This window comes from Hippocampus guttulatus, chromosome 4, assembly GCF_054856545.1.
Source record: "Hippocampus guttulatus isolate MCC_2025c chromosome 4, RoL_Hgut_1.0, whole genome shotgun sequence".
Lineage (NCBI taxonomy): Eukaryota > Metazoa > Chordata > Actinopteri > Syngnathiformes > Syngnathidae > Hippocampus > Hippocampus guttulatus.
Window position 1 is genome coordinate 2,271,110 of NC_141264.1, and position 24,072 is coordinate 2,295,181.

General features: G+C 41.1%; 1 protein-coding gene across 1 annotated transcript in view; it reads left to right on the forward strand.

The window, feature by feature from the left end:
* The first annotated feature begins 849 nt into the window (after positions 1 to 849).
* The window catches only part of sntb2 (syntrophin, beta 2), a 42,237-nt gene continuing 19,014 nt past the window's right edge, over positions 850 to 24,072 (forward strand). The window contains exons 1-3 of the mRNA XM_086108608.1: positions 850 to 1,789; positions 9,858 to 10,068; positions 20,858 to 21,068. Coding sequence (XP_085964734.1) covers positions 1,087 to 1,789; positions 9,858 to 10,068; positions 20,858 to 21,068 — 1,125 coding nt within the window. The 5' untranslated portion in view covers positions 850 to 1,086. The remainder of the gene's footprint in view (positions 1,790 to 9,857; positions 10,069 to 20,857; positions 21,069 to 24,072) is intronic.

Sequence of the window (24,072 nt, forward strand, 5' to 3'; positions counted from 1 at the left end):
AATTTTTAGGAATTTTTTCAAAACGGCCGAAAATGTCAACATATCAGATGAAATTGATGTGGAATTACCATTGACTTTATGTTCTATCTCCACTTGAGAACGCTTTTTTGTGCTGACAGCCAAGAAATTACTTATTTTATACGTTTATTAATTTCTTTTAACCCGAACAAATGACGTTTATGCATGAGTGGTGGCTCTTTTATTTTGAAGGTGGCCAACGCCGCTCGCTGGCGGCACACTACCGTAATGCAGAGCACTGGCAATCGCAGTGGCGGCTCACGACTTCAATTTTGCGAGTGGAGGCTGGCTTGACCGCAGTAGCATCTAGAAGTCTTTGATCCTTCGGCTTTCCAATATCACATATCCATGGCTAGTTACCTCCTCTGCTCACACCACCATTTTACACAGCGTAAACAAACCACATTCGTCAATAAAGCCCCGCCTGAAAATCATCATGAATAAATTATCCAAATAGCCTACATGAATTTACTGCCTTGAGTGCCTGCCTGTCTCTGTCCGCTCTCAGTCTCAATTCACACACCCAAGCGCCATCCAAAAAAGGAAATGGGCGTTTCATTCTTCAAAATAAAAACTAGCTTTTCGTCAATACCATCAATGACATCGACGATATTGCAGAAGTTCGCTAACGAGATATCACAATATTGACTTTTGTTTTTTCTTACTACTATTTTTTTGTTTGGTGGCTTTCACGAAACAAGTGCTTCACTATGACTAGATTTCAGTTCACACATGAATTTAAAAAATCAAATAACAGTCGAAAAGAAAATACGTATGCTTTACTTTGAAGGATTACTGTGGATATGGACTTTTTCAACTGCGAATCTTAAGGTGGAACACGAATAGCCTTAGTTGCTGAACTTTGAAAGAGGCTGACTGGCTGGTCCTACTCTCATTTTTGGATTCTATATGCAAGTTCTCTGTGCCGTTCCTTGTCGAATGTGAGAGGGTGTGTCGATGTACCCCACTGGAAAGGGTTAGTGGTGCCGTACACACACGCGAAAAGGGCAAGTTTTTGACGAGCTGCATGTGAAAGCAGTTTCATAGGTGCTAGCTAACTGTTCAGGAATGGCAGTTTGGACCAGAGCTGATAAAAACGGCCAATTGGACCTACTCCTCCGCGATCGCTGGATTCGTGTTTCCGCCGAACTTAGCAGAGAAACGCTGACTTTAACGGCCGAGGCGGATGTAAGCGGACAGGAGACCAATCACGGGGGCCACAACACTCCCCTGGATGATATGAGAAATGGTATGTCGAATTTAAGCGAATCGGGATCGAGGTCAGCGCACCTTGGCCGGAGTCTGTCTTCTGGCCAGGGACAACTTCAGAAAGGGTGCAGCAGCAGCCCTGGTCGCGTGGGTAATCCATGTGACTGCGCCTACGGATTAAGCAGCCCCGGGAAGTACTCGAATAACGGCACAAACTGTGATTTTGGAAGTCCTGGGTCGAGTGATGGGAGTCCCGGGTCGAGTTCCGCTTCGGGGCAAGGCGAAGTTCCAGTTTGTGGAGACATCTGCACGGAGGCTGTGCGAAAGGTCCGAGTTGTGAAACAAGAGTCTGGCGGGCTGGGGATCAGTATCAAAGGAGGGCGCGACAATCGGATGCCGATCCTTATCTCCAAGATTTTCCCGGGGCTCGCTGCAGACCAAAGTCGCGCGCTCCGGGTGGGCGACGCTATCCTGTCAGTCAACGGTAACGACCTCCGGGAGGCAACGCACGACCTGGCGGTACAGGCCCTGAAGAAGGCAGGAAAACAAGTGACGCTGGAGGGTAAGCGCGGCCACTTTGAGCAGGGATTTATCGAGGCCGTGATAAGGGTGGCGGGTTCCCGCCACAAACTCCCGTGCACTATTTATTTGTGGGCATCTGTTCGTCTCGGAAGTTTTCGTCTAGTACAGAGCAAATAAAAATGTCATATTGAAATGTTTAACGCAGCCTTAACCAGAAAAGGACAATGTGAAAATAAACTTAATTTCATGCTAATTTGACATATTAATTCTCACATCATTATACAGTAAATATTCTCTAGTACGGACTTGTGTTTGCGCTGTCCAATTTGTCCTGATAACAGAAATTCCTGATTTGGGAAATGAGCATGGTACATGTCCTTTATGAACCTGCAAGTATGTTGACAAAATGCACGTGTAACAACACAATCAATAAATTAAAAAAATATACTGTCCAAAACTGTTTATATAACAAAAACTGCAATACAGGTGTATCCCAAAAAAATCACAACAGTAAAATACGTACAGTATTTTAATGTTTATTTTTTTCTGTCTTGGGGAAAAAAATGTGTATTTTGGATTGTTTTGTTGGATGCATTCTTTGGTTTATGTTTGCCTGCGTGTCATACAGTTTTCTTGCTAGTTGCAAGTAACTGTCCCGTTGATCACCGATATCTGGTAATTCTTGTGCATACTGAAGGATTTTTGTTGCCATTTGCATTGCTTCCTTGCTGGATGGTGGCTTGTCATCAGGAGTTGAATCGATGCCTTGTTTTTTAAAGTTTTCTAGATTTGCGTCTTTCCGACTCCAAGTGTCTGCTGGATCTTTTGAACTTTGTGTCCAGCCTCGCTCAAACGGATGCATTTCACTCGCTCCGCTCCAGTCGTTACAGTTCTTCTACGTTTCGATGCGATGATCTACACGACGTAAGTGAATAAAGTTAAAATCATTCACAATTACAGTAAAGCGCACGGCAATAAAAACTCACTTACGTCGTCGTTTAGAATCTGATGATCGAAAAACGCGAAGTGAAAACTTGATTCGGCGTTGTGTATTTTCCGTCGCATCGGGTGGGCGTTACGTGTACTTAAGCTCCCGCGGCATTACACCTCCATCCGGGTTACGGGTAGTGGAATTTCCGCTTACGCAAGTTCCGGTAACATGTAATATCGTAGTCAAAATGTTAATGCATAGGTTTTTATTCCGGGTGAAGGATATTCCTTTCCATGGAATTCCGGGGATGGGAATATTTACTGTACCTTTGACTTCTTAGGGTAGATCACCTACACCCACTCCCATGTAGCCATTAGATCCTCCAGAGTCCAGCCAAACTCAGGCAAACAATAATTTATGATTTTAGAAACCTTCGTGATGACAGCAACATATTGCGGTGAGGAAGGGGGCTTGACGAAACAACATAATCCTTTTAACCAGGGGTCTGAAACTCAACTTGGCGCGAGAGAATCTGTTTGTGTCTGAGTCATGTCTAGAAAAAAGTCAAGTCAAGTCAAGTCAACAGTATTTATAGAGCACTTTCAAACAGCCATCGCTGCATACAAAGTGCTGTACATGGAGCAATTTAACATGCACAATAAACAGTAAGACAAATCGGTAATAAAGGCGGTAGAAAGCACCAAACAGTAAAACCAAGAACAAATCTAAGTCATGCTGAGTCGAATGCCAAAGAATACAAGTGAGTTTTGAGGAGGGTTTTGAAGATGGGCAGCGAGGAGGCTTGCCGAATGTTTAGTGGGAGGTCATTCCAGAGAGAGGGACCAGCAACAGAAAAGGCTCGATCCCCTCTGAGCCTCAGTTTAGTTCTTGGTACTTCTAATAAAGTCTGGTCCACAGACCTGAGGCGCTGGGCAGGTGTGTAGGGGCGGATGAGCTCAGAGAGGTAAGGTGGCGCGAGATTATTCAGAGATTTGAAAACAAATAAGAGGATCTTGAAAATAACTCTAAAATGAATGGGGAGCCAGTGAAGGGATGCCAGAGTAGGAGTTATGTGCTCCCTCTTACGAGTACCAGTCAAGAGGCGAGTGGCGGCATTCTGGACCAGCTGAAGGCGCTTAATGGAGGACTGGCTGACTCCAAAGTAAAGGGCATTGCAGTAATCGAGCCGGGATGTGACAAAGGCATGAATTACCATCTAAAAAGGGGTTCAAGTATTTAAAAAAAAAATGCAATTAACCCTTTCTCTTCAACATACATATATTAATAGCAGTTAAGATCATGAACAGTTCTTTAGAACTTTAACATGATGATTGACCCAGACCTCTCGTTTGTCACTCTTGTACTTTGCATACTGCTGAGGACATCTAGTTGAGTTATGATTTATGATTTCTTGAGCACTGGAACATTCAAAACATGTCCAGATGCTATTGTGCCCCCAAACCCCCCCCCCCCCCCCCCCCACGCTTTTTCTTGAAATTTGCTGTTTTTGCTGAGCAGAAGTTATGATGTAATTTACATTGTGCTTTTTCAGTCATGTCTTTTCCCTTGAAAAAGACATGACTGAGTGTCAGTATAGTTTGGTGTCAACTTCAGAATCATTTTTGCTGGAAGCTGTCATGAGCCTGATTCATAGTTGCCCATAAGTGATTTTAATGAAGTCAGGGCAACAACATAGCAAAAAGATGGTGTCCGCAGTAACTTTGATATCAAGTCGGAGGCAGTAAAATATCATCCCGCACATAGCCCTAAGGCAGGGGTCGGGAACCTTTTTGACTAAGAGAGCCATGAAAGCAAAATATGTATTTCAGTGCTAATGGGCTAACCACTCGCCGCCCTCTATATATACATATATATATATATGTATATATATATATATAGAGCGGCAAGTGTATGTATATATATATATATATATATATATATATATATATAAGATATCCTTTATTTGTCCCACACTGGGGAAATTTACAGCCTCCAGCAGCAAGAATGTAGGCAGAAAGAAGGAAGAAGAAAAAACAAACAAACACCGTTCAATTAAGTGCAATATAAATACAAAATGGATAAATCGTAGTGCTATTTACAGTTGTTTTCCACATCATTTAATTATTATTAATATTATTGTTGCTATTTTTATTCAGCAGCCTGACAGCAGTTGGTAGGAACGAGCGTCGGTATCTCTCCTTCTTGCAGCGCGGGTGTAACAGTCTCTGGCTGAAGGAGCTACCTAGTGCTGTCAGGGCGGGCTGGAGAGGGTGGGAGGGACTGTCCATCATAGCTTTTAGCTTAGTTAGCATCCTTCTGTTGCCCACCTCCTCCAGAGTGTCAAGGGAGCAGCCCAGGACAGAACTGGCCTTCCTGACCAGTCGCTCCAGTCTCTTTCTGTCCCGGGCTGAGATGCTGCCTGACCAGCAGACAATGCCATAATAGATGGCTGAGGCCACCACCGAGTTATAGAAAGTCTTAAGGAGCGACCCCTGAACCCCAAAAGACCTCAGTTTCCTGAGTAGGAAGAGTCGGGCTCTGTCCTTTCCTAATCAGGGTGTCCGTGTTTGTAGACCATATATATATATATACATATACATATTATATATATATACACATACACACTGTATTGGGCCGAATATGAGACGACACCCTCTTTTTCAAGACTCAAGTTTGAAAAAAGACTTTCTGAACACCAAATTAATTTTCATACAGAAAATAATTACAATACACCTGAAACTAATAATTATAACAATATATTTGAGAAAAAAAGCATGTCATTCAAATCTTGATATCTGAACATTTAAATATGTAAACGAAAGTGCAATCACATTCGTAAATGAATGGTTTCTGGTTTTTGAAATGTAAATTACATCATAACTTCTGCTCTGCTGTTCGTTAACCTGGCCGATCTTCGACCCACTTTTCTCCAGATTGTCTCTATGTTTCTCCATTTTCTGTTATCTCTTCTATTATTTTCTTATTTTTTTCTGACCGCTATGTTTTTTTAAATTTTCCTTCTTCGTGCTACCGCTATTTTTATTTTTATTCTTCATGACAGGGGTTCACTTTGGCCTGGGGAGTCAAGTTGAGCATTCGCTTCAATGATATCTGGCGCCATCTAGCGTCGTGAATGGGTATAATGTCTCGACCCCGAAAATAAGACGTCCCCCACTTTTTCAATCTTATTTCAATGCAAAAAACACCGTGTTATATTCGGGCCAATACGGTATGTGTGTATATATATATATTTATATATATATATACAGTATATTTACTGTATATATATATATATATATATATATATATATATATATACTAGAGCTGTCAGTTTAGGGCGTTTTTATTGGCATTAATTTAAATGAATTTTAACGGGATTAAATTTTTTCTCACGAGATTAACGCGGCACACGTCACAGCGGATGTTACGTTGCTCTATAAATAAACCAGAAACAGAACAACAATCGCGCTGCATAGGTCCACGCGCGTTTGTTTTGCCAGCCACGGCAGCGCGAGACACCGAAAACGGATACTTCAAGAGTTTATGAATGAAAAGTTTACTTTTAAAAAGTTGCCAGATTGTTCCACTGACAAGACCAAAGTAACCTGTATCATACAGTCGTATGATTTGTCGTGTTATCCATTTTCTTCGCTTTGAAATGATCCATAGCTGTCTGTCTGAGACGAGGGGGCGGAGTACTCACGTCAGCCGTGTGCTTGGCCATTAAGTGGTATTTCAGACTTGACGTGCTATGACGATAGCTCAGTTTACTAATGCAAAACATACAGGTATGCCACTGACGCGATTGTTACTTGTTTGGAACTATTTTGTGTGGAAGGTTACAGTGTTCCGTGTTCATATAAATAGAGCGGGTGGAGCTTCTCTTTGTTCGTCTGACAGTGACGGTGTGCTGCAGTGGTAGCGACCTTGCAAAAATAAAACGTCTCCGGTGTTGTCATCGAACCAAGTGTAGTCATCCGAAATGATGTCTACACAAAACCGTAGAGACTTCCGCGCAAGAAGCACCAACAGAATCAACATAGCCTGACTGCTGTGTTCAAAGCAAACTTGAGAAAAACGAAGTATGCAACCATGGCTTAAATCCACTATAGGCTGAGTACTAGTTTATCTTAGATGTGCACTTTATAATGTTATATTACTCTGTTTTGATTCCATAAAAAGAGCTGTTATGGCAGCTGTTGTGTGACAAAATATTTTTTTCACTGTTGTTGATGGACAGTAATATTGTGTGAGAGATTATGTGTAAATAACTGCTCCAAGTGAAAATTGAAAATCGAAATTGTTATTTCAGTAAATATTTGCATTTTGCACATAGAAAACTGATTCATGATTCCATGTTGATGAGAGCATTAAAATGGGGAAAAATAGGACAAAAAATATAAAAGGAAATTCAGAAACAATAAAAAATGCGTGAGTAATCACGATTAATTTTTAGTTCATTTGAGTTAATTATGATAGTTGCATTTTTAATTAGATTAAATGTTTTAATCGTTTGACAGCTCTCATACACACATATATATATATATATATATATATATATATATACAGTATATATACTGTATATTTATATACATATGTATATATGAGAGCTGTCAAAGGGTTAAAATATTTAATCGTTTATTTAATCCGTTAAAATTCATTTAAATTAATGCCAATAAAAATGCGCTAAACTGACAGCTCTAGTATATATCCATATAATATATATACAGTATATATGTACATATTTATATACATATGTATATATCCATAATATATATATACATCTGTATATATGTATATATATTAGAGCTGTCAAACGATTAAAATATTGAATTAAAAAAGCAACTGTCATAATTAACTCAAATGAACTAAAAAATTAATCGTGATTACTCACGCATTTTTTTATCGTTTCTGAATTTCCTTTTATATTTTTGTCCTATTTTTTCCCCCCATTTTAATGCTCTCATCAACATGGAATCATGAATCAGTTTTCTATGTGCAAAATGCAAATATTTACTGAAAAAACAATTACAATTTTACATGAACATTTTTCACTTGGAGCAGTTACTCACACATAATCTCTCACACAATATTACTGTCCATCAACAACAGTGGAAAAAAATATTTTGTCACACAACAGCTGCTTTAACATCCCTTTTTATGGAATCAAAACAGAGCAATATAACATTATAAAGTGCACATCTAAGATAAACTAGTACTCGGCCTATAGTGGATTTAAGCCATGGTTGCATACTTCGTTTTTCTCAAGTTTGCTTTGAACACAGCAGTCAGGCTATGTTGATTCTGTTGGTGCTTCTTGCGCGGAAGTCTCTAGGGTTTTGTGTAGACATCATTTCGGATGACTACACTTGGTTCGATGACAACACCGGAGACGTTTTATTTTTGCAAGGTCGCTACCACTGCAGCACACCGTCACTGTCAGACGAACACAGAGAAGCTCCACCCGCTCTATTTATATGAACACGGAACACTGTAACCTTCCACACAAAATAGTTCCAAACAAGTAACAATCGCGTCAGTGGCATACCTGTATGTTTTGCATTAGTAAACTGAGCTATCGTCATAGCACGTCAAGTCTGAAATACCACTTAATGGCCAAGCACACGGCTGACGGGAGTACTCCGCCCCCTCGTCTCAGACAGACAGCTATGGATCATTTCAAAGCGAAGAAAATGGATAACACGACAAAGAAAAAATTTCCTGAAGCCATCGCTAAATGTATGGTGACTGCATGCGAGCCTGTCAACATTGTCCACAGCTCGACTCAAGCTGAAATCATTCGCATTGCGTCTAACGACTCCACTACGGATTGCCAGCGAGAGCCTCCATTTCAAGCTGTGTACAGAGATTGTACGTAGCGGAGAAGGCTAAATTACACCAAGCGGGAGAAGACACTGTTTCGGGAGAGAAATAAGAGACAAGGTTGATGAGCCTCTGGTGAATAAAGAGCAGGCAGCCTGTCGAATACGATGTATGCCACTGATGCGATTGTTACTTGTTTGGAACTATTTTGTGTGGAAGGTTACGGTGTTCCGTGTCCATATAAATAAAGCGGGTGGAGCTTCTCTGTGTTCGTCTGACAGTGACGGTGCGCAGAGGTGGTGACATGACAATGAAAGTTCAGCGGTGCAGTGGTAGCGACCTAGCAAAAATAAAACGTCTCCAGTGTTGTCATCGAACCAAGTGTAGTCATCCGAAATGATGTCTACACAAAACCGTAGAGAGATTTCCGCGCAAGAAGGACCAACAGAATCAACATAGCCTGACTGCTGAATTCAAAGCACACTTGAGAAAAACGAAGTATGCAACCATGGCTTAAATCCGCTATCGGCTGAGTACTATTTTGCCTAAGATGTGCACTTTATAATGTTATATTGCTCTGTTTTGATTCCATAAAAAGAGCTGTTAAAGCATCTGTTGTGTGACAAAATATTTATTTCACTGTTGTTGATGGACAGTAATATTGTGTGAGAAATTATGTGTGAATAACTGCTCCAAGTGAAAAATGTTCATGTAAAATTGAAAATTTAAATTATTTCAGTAAATATTTGCATTTTGCACATAGAAAACTGATTCATGATTCCATGTTGATGAGAGCATTAAAATGGGGGAAAAATAGGACAAAAAATATAAAAGGAAATTCAGAAACGATAAAAAATGTGTGAGTAATCACATTAATTTTTAGTTCATTTGAGTTAATTATGACAGTTGCATTTTTAATTAGATTAAATATTTTAATCGTTTGTCAGCTCTAATATATACTGTGTATATACAGTATATATATGTATGTGTGTGTGTGTGTGTGTGTACATATTCGTATATATGTATATACAGTACTGTATATGATTTGTGATTTTCTGTTTTGATGCATTACTGTATTTTAAATTTTCGTAGTTTCATTGAAGTAATCATTAATTTACGTTTTTTGGAGGCGGTCATGAACGCCTCTCGAGTCAAACGAAAGAAGGCACGGAGACGGACTAAGACGTAACTGTAGCTCCATCTAATGGATGCATTTTAGATTGCGCCTTATTGTGCAATGCATGCAATATATGAAAAAAATTAAAATAATGGCAATTATTTGAAGGTGCGCCTCATAATCCAGTGCGCCTTTTTGTGTGGAAAATACGATACTTAAATCTGTTTCTCTCCACAGTGAAGTACATTCGTGAGGTTTCTCCACTATTCAAGAAGATTTCCTTGGTGGCTGACTTGCCATGGAATGGTGTTGGGCCACAGTCTCCCAGCTACAACGGGAGCGAGGATTCTGGATCTCCTAGACGCAGCTCCACCAAAGACAGGAAGGTTATGAGCTTGAAGATGTGCTTCATCAGTCGGAACCTAACCATGCCAGACTTGGAGAACAGGTCTGACTTTAACGTTAACATTGTATTTTGCTGCTGTGATGGCATAAAAATGTGTACCTAACTGAAATTTTAATTCTTAATATCCGTATATTTTATCATACCGTATATGTTACACATACAGTACATTTGACAATAAAGTTTCTCCAATCCAATCCAAAAATTATTACCATCCATCCATTTTCTGAACGCTTCTCCTCATGAGGGTCGCAGGCGTGCTGGAGCCTTTCCCAGCTGACTTTGGGCATAGGCAGGGTACACACTGAGCTGCTTGCCAGCCAATTGCATTGACGTAGACAAACGAAAACCATTCACACTCACAGTCATGCCTAGGGACAATTGAATGTTCAATTCACTTATCATGCATGTTTTTGGAATGAGGGTGGAAACCGGAGTACCCGGAGAAAACTCAACCAGGCACGAGGAGAACAAACTCCACACAGGAAGGCCGTGGCCGGATTCGAAACCACAACCTTTGCATTGTGAAGTGGACATGCTCACCAGTCGACCACCATGCCACCTTATATTCTTACAATTTTCAGCAAATATGATCAACAGTCTCGTTGCCATTTTTATCTCATCCCACCATGTTTTTTGTGTGTGTGTATGTGTTTACGTCTGAGATCAAATTTGCAATTGTGAAAAGTCCCCTGTTGTGAAAAATTTCTGGCTGCAAACATGATTTCATTGTAGAGGAGTTCTACTGTAGCTTGTTCTGTTCCACTTTGTTTACTCTCCAATAATCAAGATAACTAACTCATACTATCAATATTTTTTTTACATTTTCGAATCAGTAAAGTTTAATTGGTTTTAAAATAAAATCCAATGGAAAAAATATATTTATATAGAGTCATCTTTAATTAGTATAGGTTTTTTTGCAGAAAATCCATTGTCATAATACTGTATCAAAATATCTAATTGAAAACGCCTTTATGTTCAAAAAAGTATGTCTCTGTGTCGAATTGTTAGGCCTTATTGCAACACTTATTAAACTTAATATTACAGCAGAGAAGAAATTCATGAATGGTTTGAATTTTATAGTAAGTTGTACTTTTGAATTGATGAATTTATAAACTGCTTAAATTTTCCTTAAACTGGAGAACAGAAAATCTTGTGTCAGAAATAATAGGAGAAATTAATTCTAAATTTACACATAATAAAAGTCAAGGAGCCATTTTGGGGTCTTGATCCAATCAAATCTTCAGCAAGCCGCGAAATATTACCGTAATGACCATCTACAAGGCGCACCTGATTTTGAGGCGCGCTGTCAGCTTTTAAGAAAATGGAAGGCTTTTAGGTGCGCCTTTTCGTGCGGAAAATACGGTATAGTGAAAACAAATGACATTACAATTATTACATTTTACACTATATTTCTATGCTTACATAGATTACCCATTTTAATATACTTTTAACCTTGTAGGCAACACTTTACGGCAGATGTAAGGCGTAGTGTACAGTAATTCCATTTCAGTTTAGCTACCGTATTTTCACGACCACTCGACGCACCGTATGGTTGGGCGCAGTCTCATTAATGGGTGCTATTTCTGTATTTTACACATAGACAAAACGCACTGTATCATTGGGCGCAATTTTAAAGTGGTAAAACATACGGCATGCATGCGCGCACGCTAAAAACACGTTAGCTTGTAGCATACGGTAGCATGCCAAGACATACAGATACAAGCTAAAAACACGTTTTTAAAAAGGCAACGAAGCAAAACGGAGTTCCGTTGTATTTTATTTAGCCATCGTACAATGTACTCACGTTTTTCGATCAATCATCACCCAGAAATCCATCAAAGTCCTCATCCTCTGTATCAGAATTGAACAATTGTGCAAGTACCGGTAATCCATCAAAAACGGCCGTGTTCCCTCTCGTTGTCAGTCACTCCCATTGCCATGTGGCTCCACAGAAATGATGCCGGCTTTGCCAAAAACTCGAACAACAGTGCAAGCAGACACGTTCGTCCAAGCAGCCACAATCCATTCGCAAATTGTGGCGTAACTCGCCCGGCGCTGCCTCTCACTCTTTGTAAAGTTGTGTTTGCCATCGTTCATTCATTGTTCCCATGCCGTTCGCAACTTTACTTTGAACGCCCGGTTGATGCCGATGTCCAGCGGCTGGAGTTCTTTAGTCAAGCCTCCGGGAATAACTCAGAGTTCATTTGCTTGACTTGGTTTTTCACCGCTGCTGTGAGATGGGCACGCATGCCAAAAGCATAACCGATGGCTTGAAGTTTGAACTGAGCTTCGTATGCGTGTCTCTTTGTAGAATTTATTTTCGGGGGTTCTTAGAAACCAAAACCGAAGTTGTTTTGCAACAATGCACATAGCCACACTCTATACAGGTGTTGGTACCTGCTTGTAGCGTCCCTTTAGCGTCCACTTACACGCCCACCCTTCACTCATTGGCGGACTGCTTCCCCGCATGCCTGTCACTCATGTCTGCCTTTTCTCTCTCTTTCTCTCCATATATGTATATACACGCCCACCCTTCACTGATTGGCTGACTTCTTTGCCGCATGCCTGTCCACAGTCACTTCCGCCTTTTCTCTATATAAACAGCGTGTCGGCTGTCAGTCAGGTTTTGGAACTCAGCACATAGACAAGACGCTCCGCATCATAAGGCGTCCTGTTCATTTTGGAGAAAATTTTAGACTTTTAATGGCGCCTTATAGTCGTGAAAATACGGTAGTTGACTTTCTCTCCGCTATTCAGACATTTATTAACTTCCTTGCTATTTTGCTGTGCAAAGTTGGATTCCCTCCAATTTAACACTGTTCCAGTCAGACGTCTGTGAAAAGTGTACTCGTATCACCCATGTACTTGATTGCGGTGCGAGATGGCTATGTCAATATTAGGTTAGCTGAGCAATTATCATGGCTTGTAGCTTATTTGACACCATGAAGGGAAAGATTACGGTCTAAGGAGCGGTCAGTCTGGTCAATATACACAGATGCTTCCTCGTTGCTACTTTTTGGCCGGTATTGGAAACTGGCTGTATTGTATCCCTCTTGGTTCCACAGAATGCAATGATATTGTCACACTCTGTGCAATGATAAGCAAATACCTTCATGCAAAGCAGCTTTATATATACAACACTTTTCATACACAAGGCAACTCATCAATGCGCTTCACACAAGCAAAGACAACACCTACAGGCATTTAGAAACTGTTAGCTTCACACAAGCAAAGACAACACCGACAGGCATTTCGAAACTGTTAACATTGAGAATCAAAGAAAACAAAAGCTTACAAAAAAAGTACACAAACATTCAAACACATTAACAGAAAACTTTTTAAAAAGTAAAGAAATAAGAGTAGGTTTCCAAAATAATGACAAGAAAAGAAATGATATATGTTTAGAAGACTTCAGTCAACGGTATAATAAAAACAACAAGGTTTTTAACTTTGATTTCAGAGCATTCGCATTTGGGGCTGCCTTCACTTCTGTGGTTAACTTATTCCATTTAAGGCGTAATAGCTAAATACAGCTTCACCATGGTTGCTTTGAACTCTGGGCTCCACTGACTCAAGTCTGCAGATCGAAGAGTCCGACTAGGCTTTTATTCAATCAGCATCACTTTAAAGTATTCAGGACCCGAACCATCCTGCATTGTATAGATCAGTAACGGAATCCATCCATTCATATTCAAATCTGCTTATCCCCGCGAGGGGCGCGGGTGTGCTGAAGCCTATCCCAGCCGTCTTCGGGCAGTAAGTCAAGTCAAGTCCAGTCCAACTTTATTGTCAAATGCGCTGTGCAACATGCAGCACAGATGAAATTTCCTCCCTCACAACCAGACAAGCCGCTGTGGGTGCCCATGCTGCCATCAAAAGAACAGTTAACATATAATGACAAAATAATACAACACAACACATTTGACACAGTCAGTCGTGCAATCTGAACCACTTTTCCTGCATACACTTTGTTGTTTGAAGCAGTTATAGATGAAAGAGGAGCGTATCAAAGTGTCCTTTTCACCTGCCTGGCTGGCCCCTCCCTAACGAGTAGTGTGTGAACTCAAGTGTCTCGTTAAAGCTTAGATGATAGATGTAAAGAAAGTAAAACTGCTGTCCTGGCTCTGAATATTTTTCATGTTGAGGGCTTTGTTCCTAAAATTGCATGCATGGATTGATTCTGTGTAACATCTTTGTGCATATATTGCATGAAAACTCAAAATGCATCCATCTACCCATTTTCCGATACGCTTATCCTCACAAGGGTCCCAGGGGTTGCTGGAGCCTATCCCAGCCGTCTTCGGGCAGTAGGTGGGGGGCACCCAGAACCGGTTGCCAGTCAATCGCAGGGCACACACAGACGAACAACCATCCGCGCTCACACTCACACCTCGGGGGAATTTTGACTGTTCAATCAGCCTGCCATGCATGTTTTTGGAATGTGGGAGGAAACCGAAGTACCCGGAGAAAACCCACGCAGGCCCGGGGAGAACATGCAAACTCCATACAGGGAGGCCGGAGCTGGAATTCAGCCTGGTACCTCTGCACTGTGAGGTCAACGCGCTAACCATTGGACCACTGGGCCACCAAAACTCAAAATTTCCTGCTTTAAATTAATTGCGGCAAAATAGAAGCATGGTTTTCAAAATAAGAGTCGGAAGAAATCAACCAAATCATACCCAAAAGGCAGAGCCGTCTGTATAAAGGGGACTTATTCAAAGGAGCTTTTTTTTTGGGGGGGGGGGGGGGGTGGTAAATGTTAAAGAGTTACATCTAACAATGGCGGGTATCTTCTTTTTATGTTTAATTTGAGCTAAAAAGAAGACAGTGCCTAGTGAATTTAATGTGTCAATTAAGAAAACCAAGTAAAATGATTTCCTTTTAATAATCAGTTGTGTTATGTCCTTTTTTTCGGAAAATCATCAAACCGTATGAGTGAGGGGGGATACTCATAACATGACAAAAAGTTTCAGGGGACACAATCCAAAAAAGGTTGGGTCCCCAGTGATAATTTTACAGTTTGAACCCTGCGAGTCCCAGATTCGCTGATCAGAAAAGTATGAGTCCCATTATGCATTTAGAGAGTCCCAAATTTCGAATTTTGAAATGGTCTACTTATTCAATTGCATATGATAATAAAACAAACAACAACAATCTACATTGATAATCGGTTTATTTCTTATAAACCAATGCTGCAAAAATTTAAATAATTCAGGCATACAAGATTTGCTGAGAAATAGGTTCTTAATTCATCCCTTGGTTCAGTCTTTGCGTTCATAAATTCTCCTCTCTTTACTCTGCTTCCAATGATGCAAGGCTTTCTCAAAGTCAACTTGTCGCAAAAAAACTATCCAACTTTAGCTGTTTCCTCTGTGATAGCTCCGCAACAAACTTTCGCAACACTTGTTTGAACGTTACACAACTTGGCAATCGTCTGCCGCTCTCGCCAATCTCGTCTCGCGAGAACGGAAATCTCATCGCGGGAGATGACTTAACGCGAGATCAAAACAACAATGGCGGCGATTGTCAAACTGTGATCGTCGCTGGAAAAAAAGATGTACTGTAGTTTTTTTTTTGTTGTTTTGACTGAGAAATTTCCTTGCGTCCCAGAAACGCACATGATTTGGAAGTGTGCGTCCCGCGGGAAAATTATGCGTCTAGGACGCGGGACGCAGATGTAACGAGATGGCTGGGTACCACTGCTTTAGATAACTTTATTATTTCGATTTTTTTTCTATTTATTAAAATTGTCTTTATTACAGTGGGAAAATGTTTTGTTGATGAAGGAACATGTAAGACAGTGGTTGTTGACTGAGTAGGGACAATGTATGCATGTGACTTTGTCCTTGTGAAAAGTCAATCGAAATTGTGAGTGTGAAAAGTCAATAAAACATAAGAAAAGAGAGAGTACACATATTACACACAATCAAAGCAGCAAAGAAGGCATGATCTTGTCAAGTTAATGCAGCAAAATAGTGTTGTTGGTTTTTTTATTAATTTTACTTTGACTTGTTCCCGCTTGTATGATGAGTATGATCTCCCTTGTTCTGTGTATTCATTCATTCATTTTCCGAACCGCTTAATCCTCACTAGGGTCGCGGGGGGCGCTGGAGCCTATCCCAGCCGTCTTCGGGCAGTAGGCGGGGGACACCCTGAACCGGTTGCCAGCCAATCGCAGGGCACACAGAGACGAACAACCATATGTTTGCTTAATATTTCATGAAATGCTGACTGTGGTATGGATGGTATGATAAACAATGACATCTCTGTTACAGAAGGGGCTACAAGAATGCAAATGACATGTAGGCACACACATATGCACAGTCACCCCACATTGAGGTGTTGTGTCAACCCAGCCACCCCACTGAAAGATTTCTGGCTATGCCCCTGAGCTACATAGTTGGTGGGTGGCTTATCTCCTCTACAAACAACACTGATTATTTAATATCTCATTAAATGTAGCCAGTGGGTGAAAACCTTGCCAGGACGGTCCGAGCGAGGCCGATGCGGTGTGGGGTCAGGCCATTTTGGAACTTGCAGATGTTTTTTTGCTGATATTTTGATTAATCTGCATTTTTTTGTAGGTCTTGGGCTGTTACAGACCTCCAAAATGTCAACAATAGTGGTCACTCAGTCAACGAGCGCCTGTTTATTATAATTTATTAAAATATTGTAATGCCCTTCAGTAGCGGAGAGAAGGATGCTCGCAGTCGCTGATACTATTCATCATTTTTAATAACAAAATAAGTAATAAACACATGCATCCAAAGGAGTTGCTGTTAGCCACAACTCACGCCCATGCGCTCCTCACTCAGACTAACTACCGGAGCCAATTTCCCCCAACCTGGCTCCTCCCCTCCCTATGATGTCACACAAATACAAGAAACAGATATTACACTATCAAGGATTAAAACATATACCTTTTGCCAGTAGGTGGCGCGACCACTACGGTGAAAAATATGTTCATAGATGTCTTTATGTCTGAACTCATCAAACGTTTGACATTGCTAAAATCAAAGTGGCATAACAGGTTCGCTGTTGATGCAAATTAAGACCGTATTTGATTTTACAGGGTTCGTACTGGTACTTAAAGTTCATAAAAATCAATAAAAAAATAAGTTGTAAAATTATGTTCTTAATTGTCCATAATTTTCAGGGAAATCTTCTAAAATCCATAAAAATTAACCTGCGGTGTTCATTTCATTTGTGTATGTCATTTCCCCCACCCTTCCAAGTCATAGTTTTGTCGGAACATGCAGGACCTGGTACGCGCTCTGCTTTTCCTGCCGTCTCTGATTAGTTCCGACGATGATCACGTGATCACTTCGGATCATTCCGGGAAACAACAATAGATTGATGCCATCCTGGGGCAGCGAATGGATGGTTTGGTTGCCGGCTTGGCAAACAATTACCGGATTTTCTGGAAAAATCTATTCATCGAATTGATCGAGCTCAACAAGTGACAGACAAATACAGTATGTAGCACTGCCACTCGAGCGAAGCGCGCCTCAGCAGTCGATAGTCCGCTGCTCTCTGCTGTGTGTGCGTCAGCTAATCTTAGCTGTTGTTTCGGCTAGGCTAGCTTTTTGTTGTCGTAGATCAAAGCGTATTTGATTTGTGACGTCGGTTGCTTGGTTGAAACCAAAAGACGTGCGCGTGCATACATGTTCGCGCGGACGCACACACAGCAGAGAGCAGCGGACTTTCGACTGCTCAGGCGCGCGTCACTCGAGTGGCGTCGCTACAAATATTCCCGGACAATGCTATTTTCAAGTGGCGTGGCTGGAGAAGCCGGAGTTCTGTGTTTGGGTCGGAAAAATTGCTGGCGATTATATATCGGCCTACTGCCGAGTGTGCAAGAAGGGCATCTCCGTGAGAGGTAAAACTTGTCATAGCCTCCTGGTCAAGTCAAATGCATTGAGGCACACAGCAAAACAGAAGAAAATTGATCGCCAAGAACTTGCAAAAGAGATTGAGGAGAAAACTAAGTCACTGTCTGCTATTCCCTAATTGTCATATCAGTTTCATATTTGTCATTATAAAACATGTCTGATCATTGAAGGTGATACGAGGGAAAATAATAGGGTTGCACCATTTGGGATTTAGACTTCTGATTTCAGCTGTTCAGGTATACTGGATACTGCTAAAATGGGCAATCGGTACAACTGTTCGTGAAACCAGATTTTTCTAAACCCTGTCTAGGTGACCCATATGACCATTAGCTCTGTTCTTAGTGTTGTGTTTATTCGAAAATAAATTGAAGTTTTATATTTTCTCAATTTAAAATTTTCTTTGTGTGTTTTAATTGAGAATTAATTAAAAAGGTTTTTTTCATTTTCCTACCTGTGATACAGGTAGCAAAGTGAAAATTTGACATACAGTCTGTCAAATAAAGGGTTAAGTGATTGCCCCTAAAAATAAAGATGTGCCCTTCCTTTGGCAACAATGATTTGAACACCAGCTCAGTGATATGTGGCTTTCTGTTCAGCCCGTGTATTGCTGAGCGGGCATTAAATCCACCGTGAATCCCCCTGCTGAATGGAGAAAAAGTCCTAAAAAATGGCTAAATTGGTCCTCAAAAGTCATTAAAAGGTCCATAAATAAAAAGCAAGTGAAAGAGTGGGAACCCTGTTTTAAAAATGGGCAGGCAAAGCTTATGCAAAATTCCAGATTTTTTCCTCCTGATCCGCTCTTTGATTATTATTATTATTATTATTATTATCATGTGGATACCTTATTTGCTGGGATGGGGATTGTGGGTGCTCGTAGTGGTGTGTCATCGTGCTTTTTAAAAAAAATTTGCCACCTCCAACCATGCATCTTATTTTGATAATGTATGCACCGGTCTCATTTACAATGTGTTTAACCAGCTTTTTCTCCTTATGGCCTAACAAGAGAAAGCCTGGCACTCTTGAGCAAAAATTAACTGTCATTCGAAAACAGTTCAGTGGCCCCAGAATGAGCCTGTTCACAGAATTGTTAACGAAGCAAAAATACACTTTGTTCAGTTTACATTCACCCAAAATATGAATGAGTTCATGAACATCAGTGCATTGAACTCATCCAGATACAATACCATGTGTCGCACAACCGGACCGTGCACCTCCGGAAGTCTGAGTTATTTAATCTGGCCTACCTCCTGGTCGATTGATCTTCCCATTAGGAGGCAGAGTCTGGGGTCTCTGAGGTGGGCTTTCCTATCTCTGGGGTTGATGTCACCGACATGGTTAAAAAGCTCCTCGGTGGCAAGGCCCCCGGGTGGATATGAGATCTGCCCAGAGTTCCTAAAGACACTGGATGTTGTGGGGTTGTCCTGGTTGAAGTGCCTCTGAAACATTGCATTGACATATCGGGTACTCTGGATTGGCGACTGGGGTGGTGGTTCCCCATTTTAAGAGAGGGGAGCCGGAGGGTCTGTTCATACTACAGGGCAACATACTCCTCAGCATCCGTGGTAAGGTCTATTTAGGGGTGCTGGAGAGGAGGGTTTGTCGGGAAGGTGAATCTCAGATTCAGGAGGAGCAGTGTGGTTTTCTTCCTGGCTATGGTACCAACACCCTTGGCAGGGCCCTCGGGGATGAATGGGAGTGCACTCAACCAATCTACATGTACTTTGTGGACTTGGACAAGGCATTTGACCATGTACCCCTGGGGATCTTGTGGGGGGTGCTTCGGAAGTATGGTGTACAGGGCACCTGAGTAGGGCTGTTCGATCCCTGGTCAACTGGTGTCAGAGTTTGGGCTGCATTGCCGGCAGTAAGTCGGATTTGTTTCCTATGAGGGGTGGACTCCACCAAGACTGCTCTTTGTCAGTGATTCTGTTCATAGTCTGGGCTTCTCCAGCAACTGCCCCTGTGACATGACCTCGGATAAGCAGGGGAGAGTGAATGAATGAATATCCATCCTATTCTGTTCTTTTCTGTTCTAGTAATCTAGTTCAATTGGGACTTTTTTTCCCTGCTCTTTAATCTAACGCATGCATGCACCACACTGTGCCTAAGGGGTCAATGTCGACACACACTTGAGCAGTGGTTCTTAACCTGGGTTCGATCGAACCCGACGGGTTCGGTGAATCGGTCTCAGGGGTTCGACGGAGCCTCTGCCATGGAGGCTAAGACATACCCGACTCAACTTGTCAATTAGTTATGACACGCCCGCTTGGTCATCACTGGCTGCAGATGATCACATTTGTCCAATCAGTGCTGCGGGAAATTTAGTTAGCTCAGTAGTCACCATGTGACTGTCGTGACAGTACGTCGTAAAATTAAAAAATATATATACTTATGTCTTTAAATTGTATTTACTTTTTTTTTGTTTTTAATGAATGTGTTTTTTATGTCTTGAATTTGTAAAAAGTCATATTCTTGTTTTTCACAAATGAAGGGTTCCGTGAATGTGCATATGAACTGGTTGGGTTCGGTACCTCTAACAAAATTAAGAACCACTGCACTAGAGGCAGCACAAGGTCAATTAAGTACACCAATTAAGATGTAAAAATGGTTTGAAAAGTGAATTACATTAACACGTTAATTTCGACAGCCCTAATTTGCTGGTGTTGGATCAAAACCTCTTATGTCCAAATTAAGTCAAATTCCTATTTATTCACAAACCAATACTCTTTATCAGTTCCCATGTCATTTTTACAAATTGTTGATGAATATTAAGTGTTGAAAATTACTTGCTCTGTTTGACAATGCGGTGTAAATTCAAAAGAAAAAACATGCTTTTTTGGGGGGGCTGGGGGTTGTTTGTTTCCTGAAAAGTCATGGTTTTGGAGATGCAAGATTTCGCCCAACACCAACCAATATATTTTGTCTTTCTTCATTTTCAGACTGTTGGAGCTCCATTCCCCTGATGGGCAACACACAGTGGTACTTCGCTGTAAAGATGCCCCCACTGCCAACTCCTGGTTCACTGCCATCCACACCAATATTGCCGCCCTGCTCCTACAGACTCTGGCTCACATCAATGCTTACCTGGGAGCCTCTGCCTCGGTCTCCCCACAGCCTCACCTGAAACACATCGGGTGGTTGGCTGAGCAGGTGGTGAAACAAATAAAAACTCCACAATATTTTACACACTGCTGATCTTTGAATGCTTACCACAGAAAGAAGATCTGGATGAGAATAATGCACTTTAAATAGAAAAGAAACTTTCACTTGTTAACTGTCATTAATAGTTTAAGGTTTTTGTGTCAAGAACTGCACAGTGAAATTACATTCCCTTTGACTCAACTCAATTGTATTTATAGAGCACTTTCGAACAGCCATCGCTGCATACAAAGTGCTGTACATGGATCAATTTAACATGCACAATAAACAGTAAAACAAATCGGTCACAAAGACTGTAGAAAGCACCGAACAGTAGAACCAAGAACAAATCTAAGTCATGCTGAGTCGAATGCCAAAGAATACAAGTGAGTTTTGAGGAGGGTTTTGAAGATGGGCAGCGAGGAGGCTTGCCGAATGTTCAGTGGGAGGTCATTCCAGAGAGAGGGACCAGCAACAGAAAAGGCTTGATCCCTTCTGAGCCTCAGTTTAGTTCTTGGTACTTCTCATAATGTATGGTCCGCAGACCTGAGGCGCCGGGCAGGTGTGTAGGGGCAGATGAGCTCAGAGAGGTAAGGTGGCGCGAGGTCATTTAGAGATTTGAAAACAAATAAGAGGATCTTGAAAATAACTCTAAAATGAATGGGGAGCCAGTGAAGGGATGCCAGAGTAGGAGTTATGTGCTCCCTCTTACGAGTACCAGTCAAGAGGTGGGCAGCGGCATTCTGGACCAGCTGAAGGCGCTTAATGGAGGACGATTGCAATTTGAATGATTTTTCTTTTTAAAAGTCTAAAATTTAAATACAAAGTGATATCCATTTCGTTTCCAGGGCTTTACGGTCGTGAGACATCTGCGCTGTGAGGCTGGCATGCTAACCAGTAAGGGTAGCCACTGCTATCCTGTGTGGAGTTTGCATGGTCTCTCAATGCCTGTGTCGGTTTTCGCCGGGTACTCTGGTTAAATCCCTAATTCCAAAAACGTGCAATATAGGTTAATTGAATGCTTTTGAATTGTCCCCAGATGTTATTGTTAGCGCGAATGGTTGTTTATGTGTGCCCTGCAATTGCCGGCAATCATTTCAGGCTTACTGCCCGTCGATGGCTGGGATAGACACCAGCATGCCTGCGACTGTCATTTGGAAAAAGTGAATCAGATAACGTCTTAAGATGAAACACCCACAGTTTTAAGGCAGTCGGATAAAATCCTTAGGCAGAATTATTTTAACATGCGACCTCAGTAAAAGGCCAAAAATAGGTGTGAATTTGAAAGAAAATTCAAAATGGCCAACTTCCTGTTAAATTCAGCATTTGGCTTAGAGACTTTTTTTGTCAGACAGTTACATGTACAGTCGAACCTCATTACAGTGTACCTCGTGGGACATAACGAATCTGTACATTATAATGGCTGTTTGTTGTAACCATTTCCAATTAAATGGCCGCCAGCTAAGCTATATACAATATAATACATTATGAACATTTATAGATGTAAAAAACATGAACATGTAATACGGTATAAACATGCCAATTACAGTATGAAGAAATTATTTTATAAGACATGAAACAAACTGTGGCGTTCCTAACCCATCTCTGAAAATATTCAGTCGGCAAATGAAAAGTGCCTTCTCCAGTTCAGGATGTGCTGCGTCTACGATCATCTTTCAATCTGTTGGCCTCGAACTCTGCCATGATTTTGTTGCCATTCAGTATGATTGTTGAAATCGTTGACTTTTCCAATTAGTAGTCTCGGCTGAGCTTCATCTGGGAGACTCCCTTTCGAAATTGAGAGACAATTTTAGCCTTCAGACGGCGAGATTTGTTTCCATTCACCAGACATGTTTTCAGACCATGTGCTCAGGACCGCGCCGTGCCTCTGGAAGTACAACAATGTACAAGCCGATCCGTAGTATTGCTAAGCTACAGAGGGGAGGTCGCGGTGGCTGTTAACTTGCACAGTTCATTGTAACGAAGGCATTTTTTGTGGGAAAAACCTGGTCGTTATAATGGATTTTATGTAATAAAGGTGTTCGTTGTAAGCAAAATCGACAAATGGAAAATGAATTGCGTGAAATCAGGACTTTGAAATGTGAACGTTATAGGGGTGAAAAGCGGTTCGACCGTAGCTCCAAATGTTCTCAGTTCCACAGTTTCAAAATAATGTTTTTTTAAAACGTGACTACTATAAAAGGCCAAAAATGGGTCCAAATGTGAAAGAAAATTCAAAATTGCCGACTTCCAGCTCGAACATATGGCTCCAGGAGACTTAATTGTATGTCTTGGGCTGTTACATATACAATATCTCCAGAATTTCGTCAATCTTTGTGACATGTTCACAAAAGATTTGGAGGGGGTGGTGTTGAATCTAATAAAATATTGATCCTGTGGCCAGGCGTGATGTGTTAGCAAAGTTTCATTAGTTTTTTCTGCATGTTTAGAACCGTAAAAATAGTGTTGTTTTCTTGGCAAACACCGCCTTGCCGTGGCAACAGCTTTTAGTTAAAATTCACAAACTTACTGTTGCACTATCATGAAGGCCTAAACAGACTTCTGAGTAAATATGGGGTAACATATATTTTCTTCAGCCAATATGTGGTGTTGCCACGATGATAAAAATAAAATTGCAGATGTCTTCAGGGCCACTTTCATCAAATGTGTCAAATATTGACAAGATATTATCATGTGGGTCAAGTTATAGCAGCTTTTGTTATCAACGAGACACCAAATTTTAAAGTAAGTTCAAAATGGCGGACTTCCTGTTAGGTTTAGCATATGTTTCCAAAAGACTTTTTTGTAGGTCTTGGGCAGTTACATACTGTATACCACCGAATGTTCATAGTTCTCGGTGAAACATACAACCGATAATGCTTTGTTAAAACGTGGCAAAATGGTCGTTACCCAACCCAAGGGTTGGTAGTTGGATTCCGGGCCATTACGACCATGTCGAAGTGTCCTTGAGCAAAATACTGAACCCCCAGTTGTTCCTGATGCTGCATCATCAGCA